The sequence below is a fragment of the Oncorhynchus keta genome, chromosome 34 (assembly GCF_023373465.1).
Source record: "Oncorhynchus keta strain PuntledgeMale-10-30-2019 chromosome 34, Oket_V2, whole genome shotgun sequence".
NCBI classification, from domain to species: domain Eukaryota; kingdom Metazoa; phylum Chordata; class Actinopteri; order Salmoniformes; family Salmonidae; genus Oncorhynchus; species Oncorhynchus keta.
Window position 1 is genome coordinate 8,981,970 of NC_068454.1, and position 23,109 is coordinate 9,005,078.

Sequence of the window (23,109 nt, forward strand, 5' to 3'; positions counted from 1 at the left end):
TCTATCTGTAAAAACACCAGAGTAACCCTCAGAATATCCAATGGGAGGTCAGCTTGACAGCTTGATGCACCGGCGTTGGTATTGATATAAGACCCGTGAGGTCACAATGAAGCCATTGTGACCTCACAATGCTACGGCTCTTAATAAGCCTCACTGAAATAGTTTTTAATAGTGATGCAGAACTATGCCAAAAAACACAAGGGTAAACTGTCAATGACATACTGAAACCATTTGAATGTATTCTGCCTGGGTGGCCAACCCTTTTCCAGGAGAACAACCCATGTACCTTACATACATGGCAGTTGTGCCGCTTGACAAGCTTTCCAAAGTGCATATTTCAGCTAATCGCATCTCATGACAGTCTGCGTCAGCAGTGAGCTCATCAGTCATCGCACATGCTCACAGGATGAGCTCTCGCCAACAGAGCAAGTTCGCTGGCTTAACCAAACACAGTTCTACAGTGTGGAAACCTGCCATAAAGCCAACAGAGACTAGTGATATGGAAACGTATTGCTAAGCTGTGAAGGGACAGCTCTGATTCAACTGTTAGACAGGGACTGTTACAATAATGGAGTTGAATAGAATAGAAAGCATTAATGCATCTTCTAGATTCTGAAATGATGAGTTTCGGTGAAATAGCATTATGGCCGGACAGTGATAATGCTTTTATACACAATAAGCACCATTATGACCGGACAGTGATAATGCTTTTATACACAATAAGCACCATTATGACCGGACAGTGATAATGCTTTTCTACACAATAAGCACCATTATGGCCGGACAGTGATAATGCTTTTATACACAATAAGCACCATTATGACCGGACAGTGATAATGCTTTTATACACAATGAGCACCATTATGACCAGACAGTGATAATGCTACTGTGCTTTTATACACAATAAACACCATTATGGCCAGACAGGTGTTTTTTTTTACACCACTATGGCCGGACAGTGATATAACTATCTTATTTATTTAACCAGGCAAGTCAATTAAGAACACATTCTTATTTACAGCGATGACCTACTGGGGAACAGTGGGTTAACTTCCTTGTTTAGGGGCAGAACGACAGATTTTTACCTTGTCAGCTCAGGGATTTGATCCAGCAACCTTTCGGTTACTAGTCCAACGATGTAACCACTAGGCTACCTGCCACCCCACAGTCTGGCCCATATGGCCAAACAGAGATAGTACTATGGTGGTTTTATACACAAATCTAATCAAAATTGATTTATAGGGCATTCACAACACACATTACTGTAAAATAACAAACTATAGGAGAGAATATTGCTCTCTAATATTACTGACATATTCACTGATAGTCACTGGTCATGTCATGATATTCACTGGTCATGTCATGATAGTCACTGGTCATGTCATGATATTCACTGGTCATGTCATGATATTCACTGGTCATGTCATGATAGTCACTGGTCATGTCATGATATTCACTGGTCATGTCATGATATTCACTGGTCATGTCATGATAGTCACTGGTCATGTCATGATAGTCACTGGTCATGTCATAATAGTCAATGATTATGCCAGTAATTTCTCTCATAGATGTTAGACATTTCTGTCATATTGTGAGCGATTATGATTGTAATTCTGTACGTTTTTATATACTAGCAAATAACTTTTCTCATATTTTTCCTTTCTGTGAACCATCTCTTCATCTCTCTACCTCTCCCTCATTCTCTCTTCTTCATCATCTTCATCCTCCTCATTCTCCCTCATCTTCACAATCTTCCTCCTCCTCATTCTTCTGCCGACTCCAATTATACCCCTGCTCTAACCAGAGTACTCGGCCCGAATGCAACGCCGACTCAGGGCTCCTCAGTCTGAGCACCGTCACTCCCTCTCCCTCTCTGGTTCGTTCCCTTCTTCCTCTCCTCCCCTGTTTTACCCTGCCACTGACTCCTCTTCCAAATGAACCTTGCTGACTGCTTTTCCATGGCACTGCCTGCTAGTTTGCTGTTTGCATTTGTTGCTTCCTGTTATATCCCTTTCTTTCTGTCTCTGCCTCACTCTCTTTTTTTCATCATTATCTTTCTTTCTCTCTCACTCACTGTCTCTCTCTGTCTTGTCTCTCTCTGTCTCTCTTTCTCTGTTTCTCTCTGTCTCTCTATCTCTTGCTATGTCAATGTAATCTAATGTCCAGTTTTCCAATACACCGTCCTTCATCTTTGTTTGATGGAGGAAGCAGTTTGATGTTTATTTCTCAAGGTTAAGGCATCGACCCAACACAAAAAAAAGCATTTGGGTAGTATTTAAGTTTTAGAAGGACGAAATGAGGAAGCACAAAGGTGTCTCTATGCAGACTCGTAGCAGAGCGCATGTCACAACATACCTCCAGGGAACAATACTCAAGGCCATGGAACACTGGCCTCTTTCAAGGCTGCTCTTTCCATCTTCTGTTTTTAACATTTCCATCACAAGCAAAGGGCACTACATCTATGGGGATGGCTGCTTTAGACTCCCTTTTGAAAACATTGTGAATGTCTTATCTGTTCATTAGAAGAGGTAGAATAGGATGCACAGTTCTTTTCTCTCAGGAACCTGGAGTGGTCTTCAGAGTACTGTACTGTACTCCACAAAGTCAGAGTAGCCCTGGGAGTCCAAGGACTGTAATGAATGACCACATCCATTCTATTTACACTGAGTATACAAAACATTAAGAACACCTACTCTTTCTAGACTGACCAGGTGAATCCAGGGAAAAGCTATGATCCTTTATTGAGGTCACTTGTTACATCCACTTCAATCAGTGTAGATGAAGGTGGAGGAGACAGGTTAAATAAGGATTTCTAAGCCTTGAGATAATTGAGACATGGATTGTGTATGTGTGTCATTCAGAGGGTGAATGGGTAAAACAAAATATTTAAGTGCCTTTGTACCAAGAACTGCAAAGCTGCTGGGTTTACATTTACATAACATTTAAGTCATTTAGCAGACGCTCTTATCCAGAGCGACTTACAAATTGGTGCATTCACCTTATGACATCCAGTGGAACAGCCACTTTACAATAGTGCATCTAAATCTTTTAAGGGGGGGGGGGTGAGAAGGATTACTTTATCCTATCCTAGGTATTCCTTAAAGAGGTGGGGTTTCAGGTGTCTCCGGAAGGTGGTGATTGACTCCGCTGTCCTGGCGTCGTGAGGGAGTTTGTTCCACCATTGGGGGGCCAGAGCAGCGAACAGTTTTGACTGGGCTGAGCGGGAACTGTACTTCCTCAGTGGTAGGGAGGCGAGCAGGCCAGAGGTGGATGAACGCAGTGCCCTTGTTTGGGTGTAGGGCCTGATCAGAGCCTGGAGGTACTGAGGTGCCGTTCCCTTCACAGCTCCGTAGGCAAGCACCATGGTCTTGTAGCGGATGCGAGCTTCAACTGGAAGCCAGTGGAGAGAGCGGAGGAGCGGGGTGACGTGAGAGAACTTGGGAAGGTTGAACACCAGACGGGCTGCGGCGTTCTGGATGAGTTGTAGGGGTTTAATGGCACAGGCAGGGAGCCCAGCCAACAGCGAGTTGCAGTAATCCAGACGGGAGATGACAAGTGCCTGGATTAGGACCTGCGCCGCTTCCTGTGTGAGGCAGGGTCGTACTCTGCGGATGTTGTAGAGCATGAACCTACAGGAACGGGCCACCGCCTTGATGTTAGTTGAGAACGACAGGGTGTTTCTCACGCTCAACAGTTTCCTGTGTGTATCAAGAATGATCCACCACCCAAAGGACATCCAGCCAACTTGACACAACTGTGGGATGCATTGGAGTTGACATGGGCCAGCATCCCTGTGGAATGCTTTCGACACCTTGTAGAGAGCCTACCCTGACAAATTGAGGCTGTCAGACCTGGTCTACAGGAAGAAAAACACTTTGTTTGGGTATTTGGATACATACAGTACATAGATATGCTTGCAATCTATTCAATACATTACTTTGAAGGGAATTCCCCTTAATTTGACCCCAGATAACCCTTCCTCACCATAACATAGTCCCTCACAGGAGCATATTCACAGCTAGGTGTAGGGAGATGAGTGCTAGCCCTGTCTTCATAAAATACTTTATCCCATTTCCTATGTCTTGGATCCATTTTATTAAATACAATATCTGTGTTTATGTGGCTGAGAAACGAGGGGGAGGGGGAGAAGACAATTCCCCAAATATATCCTGGGAATCTCCGCTGTAACAGCTGGAAGCTATTAGCCATCGCCAGGGCAACGGCACAGTGTTTGACAGGCTCCGCTGTGCATACTGGGTCCATCTGTTTTCCGTGATTCCAGGCCCGTTTGGGAGGGGGGGTTACCAGCTACACACTATTCATGCACCAGTGCTTGAGATGTATATAACAATGCCCCTCCTCGATCCACAAATCAAAATCTGAACTCAGCCTGGACAATTTGACCTACCTCTTCCCCATACTGTTTATATTTATTTACTTTTCTGCTCTTTTGCACACCAATATCTCTCCCTGTACATGACCATCTGATCATTTATCACTCCAGTGTTAATCTGCAAAATTGTAATTATTAGCCTACCTCCTCATGCCTTTTGCACACAATGTATATAGACTCCCCTTTTTTTATACTGTATTATTGACTTGTTAATTGTTTACTCCATGTGTAACTCTGTGTTGTCTGTTCACACTGCTATGCTTTATCTTGGCCAGGTCGCAGTTGCAAATGAGAACTTGTTCTCAACTAGCCTACCTGGTTAAATAAAGGTGTTCTCAACTAGCCTACCTGGTTAAATAAAGGTGTTCTCAACTAGCCTACCTGGTTAAATAAAGGTGTTCTCAACTAGCCTACCTGGTTAAATAAAGGTGTTCTCAACTAGCCTACCTGGTTAAATAAAGGTGTTCTCAACTAGCCTACCTGGTTAAATAAAGGTGAAATAAAAAATAAAATAAAATTGTGACACTACTTAAGCCGCACCATTGGAGGAAAATCAAGAGTAAATAAATGGGCATATGAATGGCATGTGTGCAGGTTTTGCCATTTTAGGCCTACTCTTAGATCCTACTCTTAGATCCTACTCTTAGATCCTACTCTTAGAGCCTACTCTTAGATCTTGTCATGGTACTGTTTAGGTATGCAGAAAATTGGGTTCCGACAAAATACAATTTAGCCTTGTTCACACTGCACGCCTTAATGCTCAAATCGGTTTTGTTTTTCAAATCCGTTTTGGAATACTGACTGTCCAAACTACAAGTTACAAGTGACCAAATAGGATTTGCGTGTGTTCAGACAACAGTCATTTGATGACATGGCAACGCTACTTGTTATAGTAACGACGGGTGTGTGTGCAGTGATGTAGGCTGATTGGTGGTGATGCTCATGCTTCCTATCACTCAGAATTATGTAACAAGTTATAAGGTGACAACAATACCTGTCATGGACGTTTCCCAGTTGCTTTGAATGTTCAAAATCATAGTGTAAGAACACTTTTAAAGACTCAAAAGGTTAAGATGACAAACAAATTAGTGAATGTGCTAAAAAGCTAAACAGTGACCTAGCTAGCTAGTTGACTGCTGTGGCTAACCAAAAATTACTAATTTGGAAAGTTGGATAAAAAACTAACGAGCTAGTAAGTTACTACATGCTCTTGACAAACTGTCAACAGAGTAGCTAGCAAGCGACAATATATGCCAAATAACAGTCTAAAAACCACTCGAGGGCAAATTCATCAGATTTGACACAAGTCGGATGGCCATTAATCAGATCTGTGTCTGTTTTTTTTCACAAAGGTGATTTGAAATGTGGCTAGTAATATATGTGCTTTTTGGCTGTTCATACTGCAGCAAAAATAACAGATTTGAATTGGATATGCACAAAAGGCTGTAGTTATGCTAGCTTTCTGTTGATGTGTATACAGTGTTGTGCGTTAGACAGACAGGATGTTAGTAGGCCTCTTAGAAGACTGCCATCCTTTGATACCACCTCCAAAACCCCTGTGTAGTTTTTTTCCATGCGGTTTAAGGTTGTGGAATATGGAGATGTCTCCTCAGAGTCATGAATATGACTTGGAGTACCCAAACACATAAGGAATGTTTGACTCTTGTATGACCAAAGAGGCCAGATCTATTCTGACAGTAACTATAACCATCTTAGTTTCCCACAGCTGCAGGCTAATGCTATCGCTAACTTTTCCCCTGTGGATATATCGCCTGGTTTATCCAGCCAGAGGCTGAGCTAGGGCTCGTAAATATTTTTCACGGTTTCCATAACAGTCGACTCTCTCACTAGGGTGTGTTAGCATGCTTTTCCATCTCCGGGACGGTATGTCAGAACTTCAGGCCAGAAGAATCCATGAATCAGACAGATAGTTAGCAGACAGTCAGTGCTAGCTACAGAGTATATTGCATTATACCTGAACAAAAAAAGCAATTTTCAGTGACTCTCAAAGAGAATATTTACTTTAAACTTCAAGAACCCAGGGAAACATTTAACATATGTTTAGGAAAAGCTGGATTTGACACAAAACATACAATAGGTAGAATCTTTACATTAACGTCTATGGTTACGAATTTTTTATTATTTTATTTGACCTTTATTTAACCAGGCAAGTCGGTTAAGAACAAATTCTTATTTTCAATGACGGCCTAGGAACAGTGGTTAAACTGCCTTGCTCAGGGGTAGAATGACAGATTTGTACCAGCTCGGGGGTTTGAACTTGCAACCTTCCGGTTACTAGTCCAACACTCTAACCACTAGGCTACCCTGCCGCCCCATTAACAAAAACAAGTTCCCTCTAAATGTTCCCTCCAAACACCTTCCCTCCACATATTGTGCCTGTTTAGATTTTTCCCCCTCCTTTTTCCTTTCCTAAACTGCACATAGCCGTGCAAAGCCGGCTGTTCACTTCCCATAGTCACTATCTGTTTTCAGCAAAACCACCTACAGTACGGGCCATGCAGTAACTAACACATTAGGATAACGCTCTTACACAAATCCTGTTTGTTTTACACTGGCAGCTCTCTCTCCTTCCCTCCAAACCCACCCATTGAAATCAGCTTAATCAGCCCTTTGAGGTTCATCCAAAACATTAGCAACCGCCACAGAGCATTACCCAGATAACAACAATTACAAATGTAGACTGTTTCACTGATGTACCAGCAAGTTCCTGATAATCGTGTGGCTATCAAGGGGAACATTGATCCTCACTGTTCCCAACTGAACAACCCCAGAGCTCTTATAAACAGTGCCTGATTGTAGTGAGAAAGTTCTGATCCGTGTATTCAACATCAAGTAGCATTTTGAAAGGTCATCTTTGCTGTTTCTAACAAGTTACTTTGTAAGTGTTTGCCTATTATGTCGTTCCTGTGGATAAATGGCTGTTCGAAATAATGCCGGTTTGCAGTGAAGAGTTGCATGATAATGATGTCTGTTTGCAAACACTTTATTTTTATTTTTTACAAACCACTTGTGTGCAATGTGAGCGATTTGTGATCAAATGTGACCTCTGAATGATCTTGGCAGGTGTCCAGTCTTGTGGGACGTCATTGGACGAGGCATCGGCCCCGCCCCATCACCGCACCACTAGTGAGAGACAATGCATCAACGGCCACGACGAAAGCTCTTCCTACCAACCCCCGGTCCGCTCCCCTATTCGTTGCGTCTCCCCGGAGTTCGTCAACACCATAGCGCTGAATCCCGGGGGGCGTCCCAAGGAGGTAGAATGCTCCCGCTCCTAGGCCTAACCTTCTCAAGTGTGTCTCACATTATGATTCTAGAGATGTGACGGCCATAATGAAAACTACTATATGTGTGTTTCTGTGCGTGTCTCCGTGTTGTCCCTCCCTCCAGAGACACATCCACAGCTACAGAGAGGCTTTTGAGGAGTTGGATGGAGGCCAAATCAGCCCCACGCCCACTGTTGGTGGTGAGGTGTTCCCCCCTGCCTTCCCCGTCTCGCCGCAAACTCCTTACTTCAACCTGTGTAAGTCTCCCCTCTGGCTGGCCGAGTGCGCTGTGGAACTCAGGGCTTTTAGCATAGGGAATATTTAATGATTTTCAACGTTTACCTTGGTGTGAACATCTAAAGAAATGTCTTACAGAAGGAAGTACCATTACATTTGACCTATATGACGAAGAAAACAAATCGAAAGTCTAACTGTATAGGCTATTATAAGACATCATGAGAATGACATGTTACATTCAGGTATGTACAGGTCCACAGTGTAGAAACTATACAACTGATATTATGATCAATAACTTCAGGGTGGAATTAGTCTGGCTTTATCTGGTTGATTTTAATTATTCAATTATAACATTTTTCCTCTTCATCTCAAAAAATAATAGGCTGCATCTCCCATTCAACCCTGTTTAGATGTAGGGCTAGTTAACTACATTTCCCACATGACCAAATTCATTTCAAACCCATTCAGACAGATTTGAGTAGGTGGTGAAGGCAGGATAAGTCCTAATAAGGCCACATTGTTTGCCATTGCCTCAGCTCATAGAAAAGCCAGAGTAATCCTGTCAGACTGAATCCCACTTCTCTCCTGCCTTCCAGGCAGTAATTCATTATGATGGGAAATGTGCTGCCATCCACAGATCAACATGTCCTGGGACTCCACAAGTCTTCTGATGCATTTAGTAGACACCTCTTCCATGTGAAAGATAGGCGCTGTCTAATTTCTTGATTTTATTCAGTGCCTGACTTTTCATGTTAAGGCATTTAACATTTTTTTAACCTTTATTCAACTAGGCAAGTCAGTTAAGAACAAATTCTTATTTACAAGGATGGCCTAGGAACAGTGGGTTAACTGCCTTGTTCAGAGGTAGAACAACAGATGTTTACCTTGTCAGCTCAGGGATTTGATCTAACAACCTTTCAGTTACTGGCTCAACGCTCTAACCACTAGGCTACCTGCTGCCCCGAGCTGGATCTACACACAAACAATAGTGTGAGTAGTGGCTTCATCTTGGCATTAGACTACTTTTGAGGTCAGGAAACGTTTGACTGTGGTGATTTATGGAGTGAACTATCCCTTTAAATACCATGTCAGTGAGCATCTCTAACAGTTACCTCATCTCCCCCTGGGCAAGGCTCTAAAAACGCCCTCAAAGGTGTGACTCCCATGAAGATTTATGATTTATTTACTCTTTCTATATTAGAAGATTCAAGTCAAGTATGTTTCCACTTAAATGCATCTACTAGTAGTATGCTTTAACTCAAGTATACATCCCACATTCAATATTATTAGGGGTATGGAAAGCTGATGTTTGGACCGGTGTTTAGGGCTACCCTGATCCACATCACCGGCACATCCACGGTCCCATATCAACTCTAGACATTTAGAGCGTCTCCCCCCCCCCCAACCAATACCCATTTGCCCAACATGACCCATCAAAAAGTAGGGAATTTAGGTTGTCATACAGAACAAATACTTGATTGGGATTATTTGGTAAGTGGAGGATGACGCACGTCCCTCGAGGCTAAGTGACCCTAGCTCTCCCCTTCTGCTTATCATAGCATCCTGCACCACTTTACTCAGCAAGCCACTGGAGAGCAGTACCTCTTAAGACATAGGAGCCCCTTCTGGACTTGAGGTCTACACCACATTAAGGAAACATACACTTATTCACTAATGGTCATTCTCACACACACACACACACACACACACACACACACACACACACACACACACACACACACACACACACGCACGCACGCACGCACGCACGCACGGACACACGCACACACACACACACACACACACGCGCACACACACTTACGCTATACACGCGCACACACACACACACACACACACACACGCACACACACACACACACACACGCACACACACACACACACACACACACACACACACACACACACACACACACACACACACACACACACACACACACACACACACACACACGCACACACACTTACGCTATACACACACACACACACAAACACACACACACACGCACACACACACACACACACGCACACACACTTACGCTATACACGCGCACACACACACACACACAAACTATTTTCTAAATACTTAAACCTCACTGTTCTAAAGGTACTTCATGTGACTGTGGTCATATACGTCATATATGTATTCCTTTTGCCATCAATTTGCACCAACTTTTCCTGCAGCAGCCTATCTTGTCTTATCCTGTCTTATCTTGTCTTATCTTGTCTTATCCTGCCTTAATCTTGTCTTATCTTGTCTTATCCTGTCTTATCTTGTCTTATCCTGCCTTAATCTTGTCTTATCTTGTCTTATCTTGTCTTATCCTGCCTTAATCTTGTCTTATCTTGTCTTATCTTGTCTTATCCTGCCTTATGCGGTCTTATCTGGACTTATATTGCCTTATCTTGTCTTATCTTATATTGTCTTATCGGGTTGTTTCTTGTGTTTTGACACATACTGCATGTCAGTGAGTCACTGTTGTTGTTTTCTTTGTATCCGTGTTGTCACGCTTAAGTGGCTTGCTCTGAATTTGTGTGCATGGCGCACCTCTGCTCACGTCCTGCTATGTGTGTTGTGACAGTGTCACTCAGAGGCTTTTCACACTGTGATAGGTCACCTGCATGGCCCTTCCATAGAGCATGAGGCATGGGCACACCCCTCACACCTCTAGCAGTGTCCATCATGATATTACACATGTTGTTGTGTGTCACATTTAGCTGTTGTGATGTCTTGACAGCTCAGCACCTGTACGCACCATTATGAAAACACACACATTGGCTTTCCCGGGCCTGGACTAAAAATATATTTCAAACAGTGTTCTCCATTGAGCTTTTTATTCCAGGACTATGGTTATTCTGGGTCCGTGAAACCAGTCCTTTATGTTTCTATTCAAGAGGCATCTGATGAGCTCATAGAACACGTGCAGCAATGAGCAACCTTTCTTGGAATTCAGCATTCTAACAGTTGAATGAATGTAGGCTTCGTACCTTACATAGATACAAACCAGCAAACACACACACACACAGAGGTACAAAATGAAAAGTGCAGGTGTTTACTGTCAAGACTGTTGTAGTGAAGCATGCTAAATGCTAAGTCATGCTAAGTCATGCTAAGTCATGCTAAATGCTAAGTCATGTTGCTAAAGTGTTATGCTTCTTTTTTTTCTCCTAGGCCAAGCTCGTTCCCCTCCAGGTCTGATGAAGACCCCTCTCTCTGCCTTGGGCCTCAAACCCCACAACCCAGCTGAGATCCACCTCAACCAGAGTGGATCAGGTGAATTAGCATAACATATTCTATTATCATAGCAGTGCTCCATTCATGGGCTGGAAGAGCCTGTTAGAATAGCATCATGCACCCTCTGTAGCACGTTAACATGGCATTGTGTTACTTACATAGCATAGTGCTAAAATATAAGCATTTGTTAGCATAGTGCTACACCCTTGAGGCCTCACCAATGTTACCATAGCAACCTATCTTTCATTTGAGATTCTAGTAGGAACATAGTCATTGAGCATGTCTACTGTTTACCCGTTAAACTATAACTATAGCCCCTTCACTGTATAAATCACCTCTTCGTTTTGGTTTTACAAGCACTCTTTTTTGGTCAGCTCACCAGTAAATTGAACATTGTTTATGTCTCATATGTGGTTATATTGGGGTTGATTTTATTGACCTAGGAATGTGTTTAAAATCTTGATTTATGGCCCATCTTCATAGGGGTTGCATGTTAATCCAGTCTTCAAAGCTACGCTTCCTTTTGAATCCCATATTTACACAGCCGACAGGCTAAATGTGAGAGAGACCCAATAAATATCATTTTAATAAATGACCATGTGCTCTTTTTCATCCTCTCTTCTTGGTCTTTATGTAGTGTTTGCTTCTAGTAGAGGCTGGAGCAATAAGATCTCCTTACTGGATGAGGGTTCAAGGAGAGATGTTTGACTCATGAGATGTGGGACCCCTCTGCTTTGTTGTTCCTTCTGTTTCCAACATTTGAGTAATTTAGCAGACGCTGATATCCAGAGCGACTTACAAAAACAATCAGGGATAAATGCCTTGCTCAAGGGCACAGACAGATTTAACCTAGTCGGCTCAGAGATTTGAACCAGCAACCTTTCGGTTACTGGCCCAATGCTATAACCGCTAGGCCTACTGTTTCAGCGTTGACACACGCACACGCACACGCACGCACGCACGCACGCACGCACACACGCACGCACGCACGCACACACACACACACACACACACACACACACACACACACACACACACACACACACACTGTTTTCCCCAAAGTACAGGATGACTTGATTTCAAACCAACTCTATAATAATGAATTCAGTAGGTGAAGAAAACAAAGAATGTTTGAAATGTAAAAGATAAATGATTCATGGTGGCATGTTTACAAGGACAGTGTCACTGTTTAGGGGGCAAGTGCAGCATTCCTGTGAAGCCAGCATTATCTTCTCGACAGTATACACTGTAATGAAATCAGCCTTAATGGCCAACTCTGTATCTCTTCAGAGCCGTTGAGCTACGTGGAGTCAGTGGCCAGATCCGCTGTGGCCGGCGGGGGACCAGCAGGACCCCCCGTGACCCTCACCCCCCCAGGATGGACCTTGGCTAGGCAGACGACCCCTGACCCCTCCCCAACCCTCAACCCCCTATTGTCTAGCTGCAGCCCCATGCACAGATCAGAGCGGTAAGTACGAAAAGAAACAACATTAAAGTCATACTGTAGATTAAATGACATGAAACATACACTGTTTCCAGTACATGATATTGATAAGGAGCCAGTGTTCCTGAAATATACTACATGTTTACAGATAGGGACCATAGATGTTATTACCGCATGTATTTAATTCTACTGTAGGTATCTTTCTAAACGCTGTGTTTCATGAATGTCTCCCCACCCCTCGCTCCATCAGAGAACACCCGTTGGCTGACAGCAGTGCGATCATCCCCTCGCAAGCGTCCATTGACTCCAGCTTAAGCTGCTTTCCTTCCGAGGGCACGTATCCCACCCCTATCCCCATTGCCACTCCCACCCCATACCTCCAGGCCCTGGGCTCCCCATCTCCCTTCCTTCAAGCCCTGGGAACCCCTACCTCCTCCTACTTGAGCTCCACCTACCCCACCCTGTCTTCCCTGTGTTCCCCCACCACCACACCCTCCTGGGACCTGGGTCACAGTGGCCTTATGGGGAGCTATGTCTCCCCGGACCCCAGCCCCCCCTCGCTCCAGCCAGAGGCATCTGCCCGGGAAAGCCTTGTGGCCATCCTCCCGTCGTCAAGATCAAGAAGTCTCCACACACTGCATCGTGACCCCAACAACTCATCTAGCATCCCCTCCCTCCAACATCGGCAACAGCCCACCAATCAGTGCAGCCCTGTCATGGGCCACCAGCCCTCTCCGGCCAATGGCTTTGTGGAGTTTGGGATCACTGGGATGGTAATGACAGGAAGTCCCGTGTTGGGTCGCCACCACTATAACCCATGTGTGTCCCAGGGGACACAGTCTAGCCCAGTGCTGAGCCAACAACCGTCCCTGATGCAGGCCTCCCAGGACAGCCCCATGCTCAGTTGCCAGCCCTCCCTCACCTACAGCCAACCCATCCAGTCCAGTATACAGAGTAGTCCAGTTCTGGGCCTACATCCATCCCTCACCTACAGCCAACCCATCCAGTCCAGTATCCAGAGTAGTCCCGTGCTGAGCCGACATCCATCCCTCACCTACAGCCAACCCATCCAGTCCAGTATCCAGAGTAGTCCGGTGCTGAGCCGACATCCATCCCTCACCTACAGCCAACCCATCCAGTCCAGTATCCAGAGTAGTCCGGTTCTGGGCCGACATCCATCCCTCACCTACAGCCAACCCATCCAGTCCAGTATCCAGAGTAGTCCGGTTCTGGGCCGACATCCATCCCTCACCTACAGCCAACCCAACCAGTCCAGTATCCAGAGTAGTCCGGTGCTGAGCCGACATCCATCCCTCATTCACCAGCAGGGCAATGGTAGTAGTCCGGTGCTGGGCCGACACCCGTCCCTTGGCCAGATGTCACAATGCAGTCCAAGTCTGGACCGACACCCAATGCTGCATAGTAGCGGCTACACCACCCCGGACGAAAGGCAGGGCACCCTGTCCCGTCAGAGCTGCTCCTCTGGGTACAACCCGCCCTCCACGCCCTCCTTCCCCGTCTCCCACGCGGGCTATCTGGACGAGGGGATGATGATGGGGGTACGGCAGGGCAGTCCGGCCCCACAGGCTCAGCCCCAGCTACCGGAGAAGAGGCGAATGTCCATTGGGGAGAGGCCCAACGGGGGGCTCTCGTACGGGACACTGAATGGGAAAGTGTCCTCCCCCATCATGTCGAGTGGAGGCAGCACGCCCAGCACTAGCTACTTTCATACACTGCCAGACTTCTCCAAGCTTAACATGACTGGTAAGACCAGCTTGAAAACCCTCTTAAAACGTAGCTACTGACGCAGCAAAGAGCATCCCCAACTAGCACAGACATCCCTAGCAAAACAGGAAGTTAAGATCAGTGTATTTTCAAGGACAATATGTTTTTTTAAGTGGGTAATTAACATAAAACTAAGCTGATTTTACCATCTCATAAACAATATTTTTGGGGGGTAACTTTTGATATGTGTTTAGCCACAATTGAGGTTTTTCTACAAATAAGATGTTTGTTACCCATTGCATTCCTGAAGTATAATTACACTAGTACCTAACTACCTAACTGCAATGTAAATCCATCTGTTTTCCTACTCTAGTTTTTCAGTGAAACCAGATGAAGTGATTAGTTCTAGTAAAGTATAGTGAGGTAACGTGAATGTGGTCATACTCCAATGGTTTTAGCCGAGCAGGAGCTCAGTTGGACTTACTTCTCTCTGTAAACACATTGCAGACCAGATGAGGGAATGAATGCACTCCAAGGCAGCCCAGCCAGGCCCAGATGCTAGTCTGAGATAGAGCTGGCATCTGGCCCAGAACCTTGGTTGGCGGCCATTTCTGCGTCCGCAGTGGTTTCACAGCTCCATTCTGTGTCATACTGAGTATACTGACAGCAACTACTTATATGGTCGCAGATATAGATACTGGCTTGTTTGCGAGAGTTGGCTCTAGGAGGTAACTCGCTAATAGCGCAGATTGACTAATCTCTACACAATAAGGAGCTGATTTCAGTTGATTTATAGGTTATCTTTGACGGTTCTTGGTCAGGATGACCCTCGTGAAGCATCACTGCTGCTCTCTTGGTCCAGGTCTCTCTTGAAAAATAGATGCTTATCTCAACCAGACTAACCTGGTTAAATAAAGGTTAAATAAATATATCACAGAGACCCAAGACTTGATTCAATGTAATGTGACATGCAGCATTCACGCAGTATCGTTCGTATAAACATACCCTTTTAAATATGGCCCATCAAAGGGTTACTGTGGAAATGCCAGGTAAGTCGACATGGTTTCAACACAACTTCTAATTTCTTGTCCTAGACGGGAGTCCAGAGACCAGGCTGAATGTAAAGTTTGTTCAGGATACGTCCAAGTTCTGGTACAAGCCTGATATCTCCCGTGAACAAGGTGAGTGTGAATGTTGTCATGGGGGAAGAGATTAAACGTAACAATAGTTATCTTATCCCACTAGTTGTTCTTCTAGCTAGCATAAGGCCTATCTAAGATCAAATGTGGCCGAGAATGTTCTTTATTTAGTTAACCGTGAGATAGTTAGTATGTGTGTTTGATTTAAACCCTGTTGGATCCACCTGACACATCCACCCTGACACACACATGCCCTAATTTACCCTGTTCTGTTCAGTTCTGGTGTGTTGTGTTCTGTTTTATTCTGTTCTATGGTGTTCTATTGTGTTCTGTCCAATTGTGTTGTGTTGTGTTGTGCTCTATTGTATTCTATTGTGTTCTGTTGTGTTGTGTTCTGTTGTGTTGTGTTCTATTGTGTTCTGTTCTATTGTGTTCTATTGTGTTCTGTTCTATTGTGTTCTGTTCTATTGTGTTCTGTTGTGTTCTGTTCTATTGTGTTCTGTTGTGTTGTGTTCTATTGTGTTCTGCTGTGTTGTGTTCTATTGTGTTCTGTTCTATTGTGTTAATAATATTAATAATAATAATAATAATAATAATTGTGTTCTATTGTGTTCTGTTGTGTTGTGTTCTATTGTGTTCTGTTGTGTTGTGTTCTATTGTGTTCTGTTGTGTTGTGTTCTATTGTGTTCTGTTGTGCTGTGTTCTATTGTGTTCTGTTGTGCTGTGTTGTATTATGTTCTATTGTGTTCTGTTGTGTTGTGTTCTATTGTGTTCTGTTGTGTTGTGTTCTATTGTGTTCTGTTGTGTTGTGTTCTATTGTGTTCTGTTGTGTTGTGTTCTATTGTGTTCTGTTGTGTTGTGTTCTATTGTGTTCTGTTATGCTGTGTTGTATTATGTTCTATTGTGTTCTGTTGTGTTGTGTTCTATTATGTTCTGTTGTGTTGTGTTCTATTGTGTTCTGTTATGCTGTGTTGTATTATGTTCTATTGTGTTCTGTTGTGCTGTGTTTTATTATGTTCTATTGTGTTCTGTTGTGTTGTGTTCTGTTGTGCTGTGTTGTATTATGTTCTATTGTGTTCTGTTGTGTTCTGTTGTGTTGTGTTCTATTGTGTTCTGTTATGCTGTGTTGTATTATGTTCTATTGTGTTCTGTTGTGCTGTGTTGTATTATGTTCTATTGTGTTCTGTTGTGCTGTGTTGTATTATGTTCTATTGTGTTCTGTTGTGTTGTGTTATATTGTGTTCTGTTGTGCTGTGTTGTATTATGTTCTATTGTGTTCTGTTGTGCTGTGTTGTATTATGTTCTGTTGTGTTTTGTTGTGTTCTGTTGTGTTGTGTTCTATTGTGTTCTGTTGTGCTGTGTTGTATTATGTTATATTGTGTTCTGTTGTGCTGTGTTGTATTATGTTCTGTTGTGTTCTGTTCTATTGTGTTTTATTGTGTTCTATTGTGTTCTGTTGTGTTGTGTTCTATTCTATTTTGTTCGGTTGTGTTGTGTTCTAATATGTTCTGTGCAAGTATGTTCTGTTGTGTTGTGTTTTATTGTGTTCTATTGTGTTCAGTTGTGTTCTGTTCTGTTCTATTGTGTTCTGTTTTATTCTGTTCTGTTGTGTTGTGTTCTAGTCTGTTGTGTTCTGTTCTATTGTGCTGTGTTCAATTGTGTTCTGTTGTGTTCTATTGTGTTCTGTTGTATTCTGTTCTGTTGTGTTCTATTGTGTTCTGTTCTATTGTGTTGTGTTGTGTTCTGTTTCTGTTCTATTGTGTTGTGTTCTATTGTGTTGTGTTCTGTTGTAAGGTCACTGTGAGGTCACTGCTGTTGGCCCCCACATCTACTTCTGCTCTCTCCTTTTGGATTACATCATCTGTGTTAAACACAAGCACATGCTCTGCTGTATTGACATCACACATTCAGACGCACACACAAACGAAAACACACAGGCAGGCACACACAGAAACACGCACTCGCAAACAGACAGACACAGACACACACACACCATACGTACTCAATTAAGGCCCGGGAACATCTGCATGTGATGTAGCTATATCTGTCTTACTTAAAGTCTTTAAAATGTCATATTTGGACACATAGGGATATATAGAATTGCATGTTACAGACGCATTAAAAGGTATTTTGTCGAATAGACAACAGATTTCTGCTCTCCCCTGTAGTTACGTTGAAATATGGGATCACAAAAGGCCCTCCTCGCCATGGAAAGTTTCCAATTCCCCTTCCGACTCCCCCTCTACTCCTTCTCCCTCTTCTCCTTCTCCCTCTCCTCCTTCTCCCTCTCCTCCTCCCTCTCCTCCCTGTCCTCCTTCTCTTTCTCCTTCTCCCTCTCCACCCTGTCCTCCTTTCTCTCCTCCTTCTCCCTCCCTCCCCCTCTCCTTCTTCTCCCTCTCCTCCTTCTCCCTCTCCTCTTTCTCCCTCTCATCCCTGTCTTCCCTTTCTCTCTCCTCCTTCTTCCCCCTCTCCTCCTTCCCCTCTCCCCTTCTCCTTCCCCTCTCCTCCTTCCCTCTCTCCTCCTTCTCCCTCTCCTCCTTCTCCTTCCCCCTCTCCTCCTTCCCTCTCTCCTCCTTCTCCCTCTCCTCCTTCCCCCTACCCCTCTCCTCCATCCATCTCTCCTCCGTCTCCCTCTACTTATGCTCCCTGTCCTCCTTCTCCCTTTCCTCCTTCCCCTTCTTCTCCCTCTCCTCCTTCCCCTTCTTCTCTTGTCCTTCTCCCTCTCCTCCTTCTCCCTCTCGTCCTTCCCTCTCTCCTCCTTCTCCCTCTCCTCCTTCTCCCTCTCATCCTTCCCTCTCTCCTCCTTCCCCCTCTCCACCGTCTCCCTCTCCTCCTTTCCTCTCTCCTCCTTCTCAATCTCCTCCTTCTTCCATTTCTGTCTTACATATTCCTTGCTTTCTCCCTGTCCTCCTTCTTACTTGCACCTGCGTGGATACTTGAGGTGGTATTTTATTGAATCACGTGTTATCGTGTATTGCAGCCATCGGCCTGCTGAGAGAGAAGGAGCCAGGGGCCTTTGTCATCCGTGACAGTCACTCCTTCCGAGGGGCCTATGGCCTGGCCATGAAGGTGGCCTCTCCTCCTCCTCCTACTGCTCAGCAGTCCAAGAAAGGTACTAGATCACCAATGGGGCTCCATCTTCCATATACTGGTTAATAATATAACATCACACTGTCCCTGAAACTGTCCCTGAAACTGATGGTGGAGAACCATCCTAGAGAGGTGTGTGTGTCCTATATATATACATTTACACACACACACACACACACACACACACACACACACACACACACACACACACACACACACACACACACACACACACACACACACACACACACACACACACACACACACACACACACACACACACACACACACACACACACACACACACACACACACACACATACACACACACACACACACACACACACACACAAAACACGAAGGGCGAGAATGTTCTGTGTAAACACATTTTATTTATCTGCCAAAAGAACAGTTTTAAATAGCCACTAAGATCATCCTAGAATGTTAAACATTATATTTTAGTGTTTGGTCTGTTGTTGGTTAAAGAAATAAATCATTACCAATATAATAACTACACTATATAATACTTCCCCATATGAGGTGATGTCTACATACAAATAAAAACTGTCTCTCTGCGGTGTTGTTCACCACTGTGTTGCTGGTCCCGTAGCTGGTGACATCACTAACGAGTTGGTGAGGCACTTCCTGATTGAGACGAGTCCTAAGGGAGTGAAACTGAAAGGATGTCCCAACGAACCTTACTTTGGTGAGTCACATTTAACCCCTACACACATATGCACACGCACACCAGGGGAGGCAAGCAGAGCATGAGGAGGAGGAGATCGTCCCTCTGACGTTTTGAGAGGGAAGTGGGGAGAGGATGGGTGGATTGAAGAAGACTTTAGAGACAATAGAATATTTCTTTCAGAACTTTCAGGACCGGTCCTTCCGACAACAACATGGCATGTTTCTCAGATACGGTAACCGGGGGAAGAGTCAATTCCAGACATGAGTTTCATGATGTGGTTGTGGTGACTGACTCTTGGCTGTATTGGTCTGATGACTCTGATCTCCTCTCAGTGCTCTCCCTGTCCCGACGTTCTCCCATCCCATGATGTTTAATCCTAATTATAGGATGGGATCAGTGAAAGTCCATTTAGTATGCTTCAAATGCTCTCCTCTCTAATTTCATCCAGAGACCGCCTTACGTGCGTTGGTGTCTGTGTGTGTGTGTGTGTGAGACGAGTAGTGTGTGTGCATGCACGTGTAGGTGTTTAATAAGCAAAAGTTCCTCCTTGTGCCAAAGTATGATCAAAAATAGCATGTTTCCAGCGGGCTGTGTCTTACGTCAGCTTCATTAAAGCTACAGGAGCCAATTCTGAGAAGGTGCGTGGGAGTCTGGCTTTAGCCTACCTATGTAGCTCCAGACCTGGTTTCAAATACTATTTGAAATATTTCAAATACTTTTGCATTTGCTTTTTCCTGCCTGGAATGCCAGATTGGCGGGTTTTAAAGTAGTTATAATGATATTTGTATTTGAACCCTGGTCTGGTAGCTAGCTCCCTTCCCTCCCACATCTTAGCTGTGAAGGTCGTTTTTGCAGCCCTTTTTTCCTCAAGTCGGTCCAAGTGTCAAATCTCGATATGAAATATGTATTCACACCCCTTGACTTTTTCCACATTTTGTTGTGTTACAAATTGGGATAAAAATGGATTTCATTTTATTTTTATCTACACAAAATACTCTGTAATATCAACGTAAAATATATATATTATTTTTTTGTTGTGGGGGGGGGATTACTGAAAAATAAAAGACTAATATATCTTGATCTTAAGTATTCAACCACCTGAGTCAATACATGTTAAAACCACCTTTGGCAGATATTACAGCTGTGAGTCTTTCTGGGTATGTCTCTGTTCAAGCTCTGTCAAGTTGGTTGTTGATCATGCCAGACGACTATTTAAAAAAAATAATGTTTTTTTTAAAATTGTAATTTTTGTATTATTATAATATTTTTTTCCAACTTTTTTATCCCTTTTTGGGGTCCAATTGGTAGTTACAGTCTTGTCCCATCGTTGTATCTACCGTAAGGACTCGGAAGAGGCGAAGTTCGAGAGCCATGTGTCCCCTGAAACATGACCCTGCCAAAACCTGCATTGCTTCTTGACACACTGCTTGCTTCACCCGGAAGCCAGCTGCACCAAAGTGTTGGAGGAAACACCGTACACCTGGCGACACGAGTCAGCGTGCATGCGCCCGGAGTCGCTAGAGCATGATGGGACAAGGACGTCCCAGCCGGCCAAACCCTCCCCTAACCCGGATGACGCTCGGCCAATCCTGTGCCCGCTCATGGGTCTCCTGGACGCGGCTGACTGTGACACAGCCTGGGATCAAACCCGGGTCAGTAGTGACTCCTCTTAGAATGTTGCGCCACTCGGGAGGCACCACCATTTTCAAGTCTTGCCATAGATTTTAATGCCAATTTAAGTCAAAACTGTAACTAGGCCACTCAGGAACATTCAATGTCGTCTTGGTAAGTAACTCCATTGTATATTTGGCCTTGCGTTTTACATTATTGTCCTGCTGAAAGGTGAATTAATCTCCTAGTGTCTGTTGGAAAGCAGACTGAACCATGTTTTCCTCTAGGATTTTGCCTGTGCTTAGCTCTATTCTGTTTAGTTTGATCCTAGACAACTCCCAAGTGCTTGCTGATTAGTTTTCTTTTTTAAATATTTTTTTTAACCTTTATTTAACCAGGCAAGTAAGTTAAAAATAAATTATTATTTTCAATGACAGGCTAGGAATAGTGGGTTAACTGCATGTTCAGGGGCAGAACGACAGATTTGTACCTTGTCAGCTCAGGGATTTGAACTTGCAACCTTCCGGTTACTAGTCCAACACTCTAACCGCTACCCTGCCACCCTGATGACAAGCATGTCATAGCAAATGGGTTAAATACGTATTATGTTAACACATTTCAGCTTTTCATTTAAAAAATAATCATTTCTAAAAACAATAAAACATCTTAATTGTTGCCATTATAAATTCAGGCTGTAACACAACAAGATGTGGAAAAAGTCAAGGGGTGTGAATCCTTTCTGAAGGCACCATATGTGCGTGTCAGACTCCTCTTACTGGGAACCACAGGGAGATGGCTACTGACCCAGGCACACAGTTAGAGATGACTGAACCAGTCAGACAGCATCAGTCTAAACATGGGCTTATTGAAGAAACCTTATCCCCTAGACTATACTCATTGAATTATGTTCTAAAGGGAGGGACGGAAGTTGAATTGAGACGCTGGGTGTGTGAGTGTGAGTGTGAGTGTGAGTGTGGGTATGGTATGGGGTGAGTGTGAGTATGGTATGGGGTGAGTGTGAGTATGGTATGGGGTGAGTGTGGGTATGGTATGGGGTGAGTGTGGGTATGGTATGGGGTGAGTGTGAGTGTGAGTATGGTATGGGGTGAGTGTGGGTATGGTATGGGGTGAGTGTGGGTATGGTATGGGGTGAGTGTGGGTATGGTATGGGGTGAGTGTGAGTGTGGGTATGGGGTGAGTGTGGGTATGGTATGGGGTGAGTGTGGGTATGGTATGGGGTGAGTGTGGGTATGGTATGGGGTGAGTGTGGGTATGGTATGGGGTGAGTGTGGGTATGGTATGGGGTGAGTGTGGGTATGGTATGGGGTGAGTGTGAGTATGGTATGGGGTGAGTGTGAGTGTGGGTATGGTATGGGGTGAGTGTGAGTGTGGGTATGGTATGGGGTGAGTGTGGGTATGGTATGGGGTGAATGTGAGTGTGGGTATGGGGTGAGTGTGAGTGTGGGTATGGGGTGAGTGTGAGTGTGGGTATGGGGTGAGTGTGGGTATGGTATGGGGTGAGTGTGGGTATGGTATGGGGTGAGTGTGGGTATGGTATGGGGTGAGTGTGAGTGTGGGTATGGTATGGGGTGAGTGTGGGTATGGTATGGGGTGAGTGTGAGTATGGTATGGGGTGAGTGTGAGTGTGGGTATGGTATGGGGTGAGTGTGGGTATGGTATGGGGTGAGTGTGAGTATGGTATGGGGTGAGTGTGAGTGTGGGTATGGGGTGAGTGTGAGTATGGTATGGGGTGAGTGTGAGTGTGGGTATGGGGTGAGTGTGGGTATGGTATGGGGTGAGTGTGAGTATGGTATGGGGTGAGTGTGGGTATGGTATGGGGTGAGTGTGAGTATGGTATGGGGTGAGTGTGAGTATGGTATGGGGTGAGTGTAGGTATGGTATGGGGTGAGTGTGAGTGTGGGTATGGGGTGAGTGTGGGTATGGTATGGGGTGAGTGTGAGTATGGTATGGGGTGAGTGTGGGTATGGTATGGGGTGAGTGTGAGTATGGTATGGGGTGAGTGTGAGTATGGTATGGGGTGAGTGTGGGTATGGTATGGGGTGAGTGTGAGTATGGTATGGGGTGAGTGTAGGTATGGTATGGGGTGAGTGTGAGTATGGTATGGGGTGAGTGTGGGTATGGTATGGAGTGAGTGTGGGTATGGTATGGGGTGAGTGTGAGTATGGTATGGGGTGAGTGTGGGTATGGTATGGGGTGAGTGTGGATATGGTATGGGGTGAGTG

General features: G+C 44.5%; 1 protein-coding gene across 4 annotated transcripts in view; it reads left to right on the forward strand.

Annotated features, from left to right (window-relative positions):
• The window catches only part of LOC118375369 (tensin-1-like), a 280,910-nt gene that overhangs the window by 247,761 nt on the left and 10,040 nt on the right, over positions 1-23,109 (forward strand). For all 4 annotated transcript variants that reach the window (XM_052493038.1, XM_052493035.1, XM_052493037.1 and 1 more), the window contains 9 exons: positions 1,805-1,876; positions 7,478-7,671; positions 7,805-7,937; positions 11,107-11,208; positions 12,460-12,637; positions 12,864-14,377; positions 15,433-15,519; positions 18,458-18,589; positions 19,178-19,273. In XM_052493038.1, coding sequence (XP_052348998.1) covers positions 1,805-1,876; positions 7,478-7,671; positions 7,805-7,937; positions 11,107-11,208; positions 12,460-12,637; positions 12,864-14,377; positions 15,433-15,519; positions 18,458-18,589; positions 19,178-19,273 — 2,508 coding nt within the window. The remainder of the gene's footprint in view (positions 1-1,804; positions 1,877-7,477; positions 7,672-7,804; positions 7,938-11,106; positions 11,209-12,459; positions 12,638-12,863; positions 14,378-15,432; positions 15,520-18,457; positions 18,590-19,177; positions 19,274-23,109) is intronic.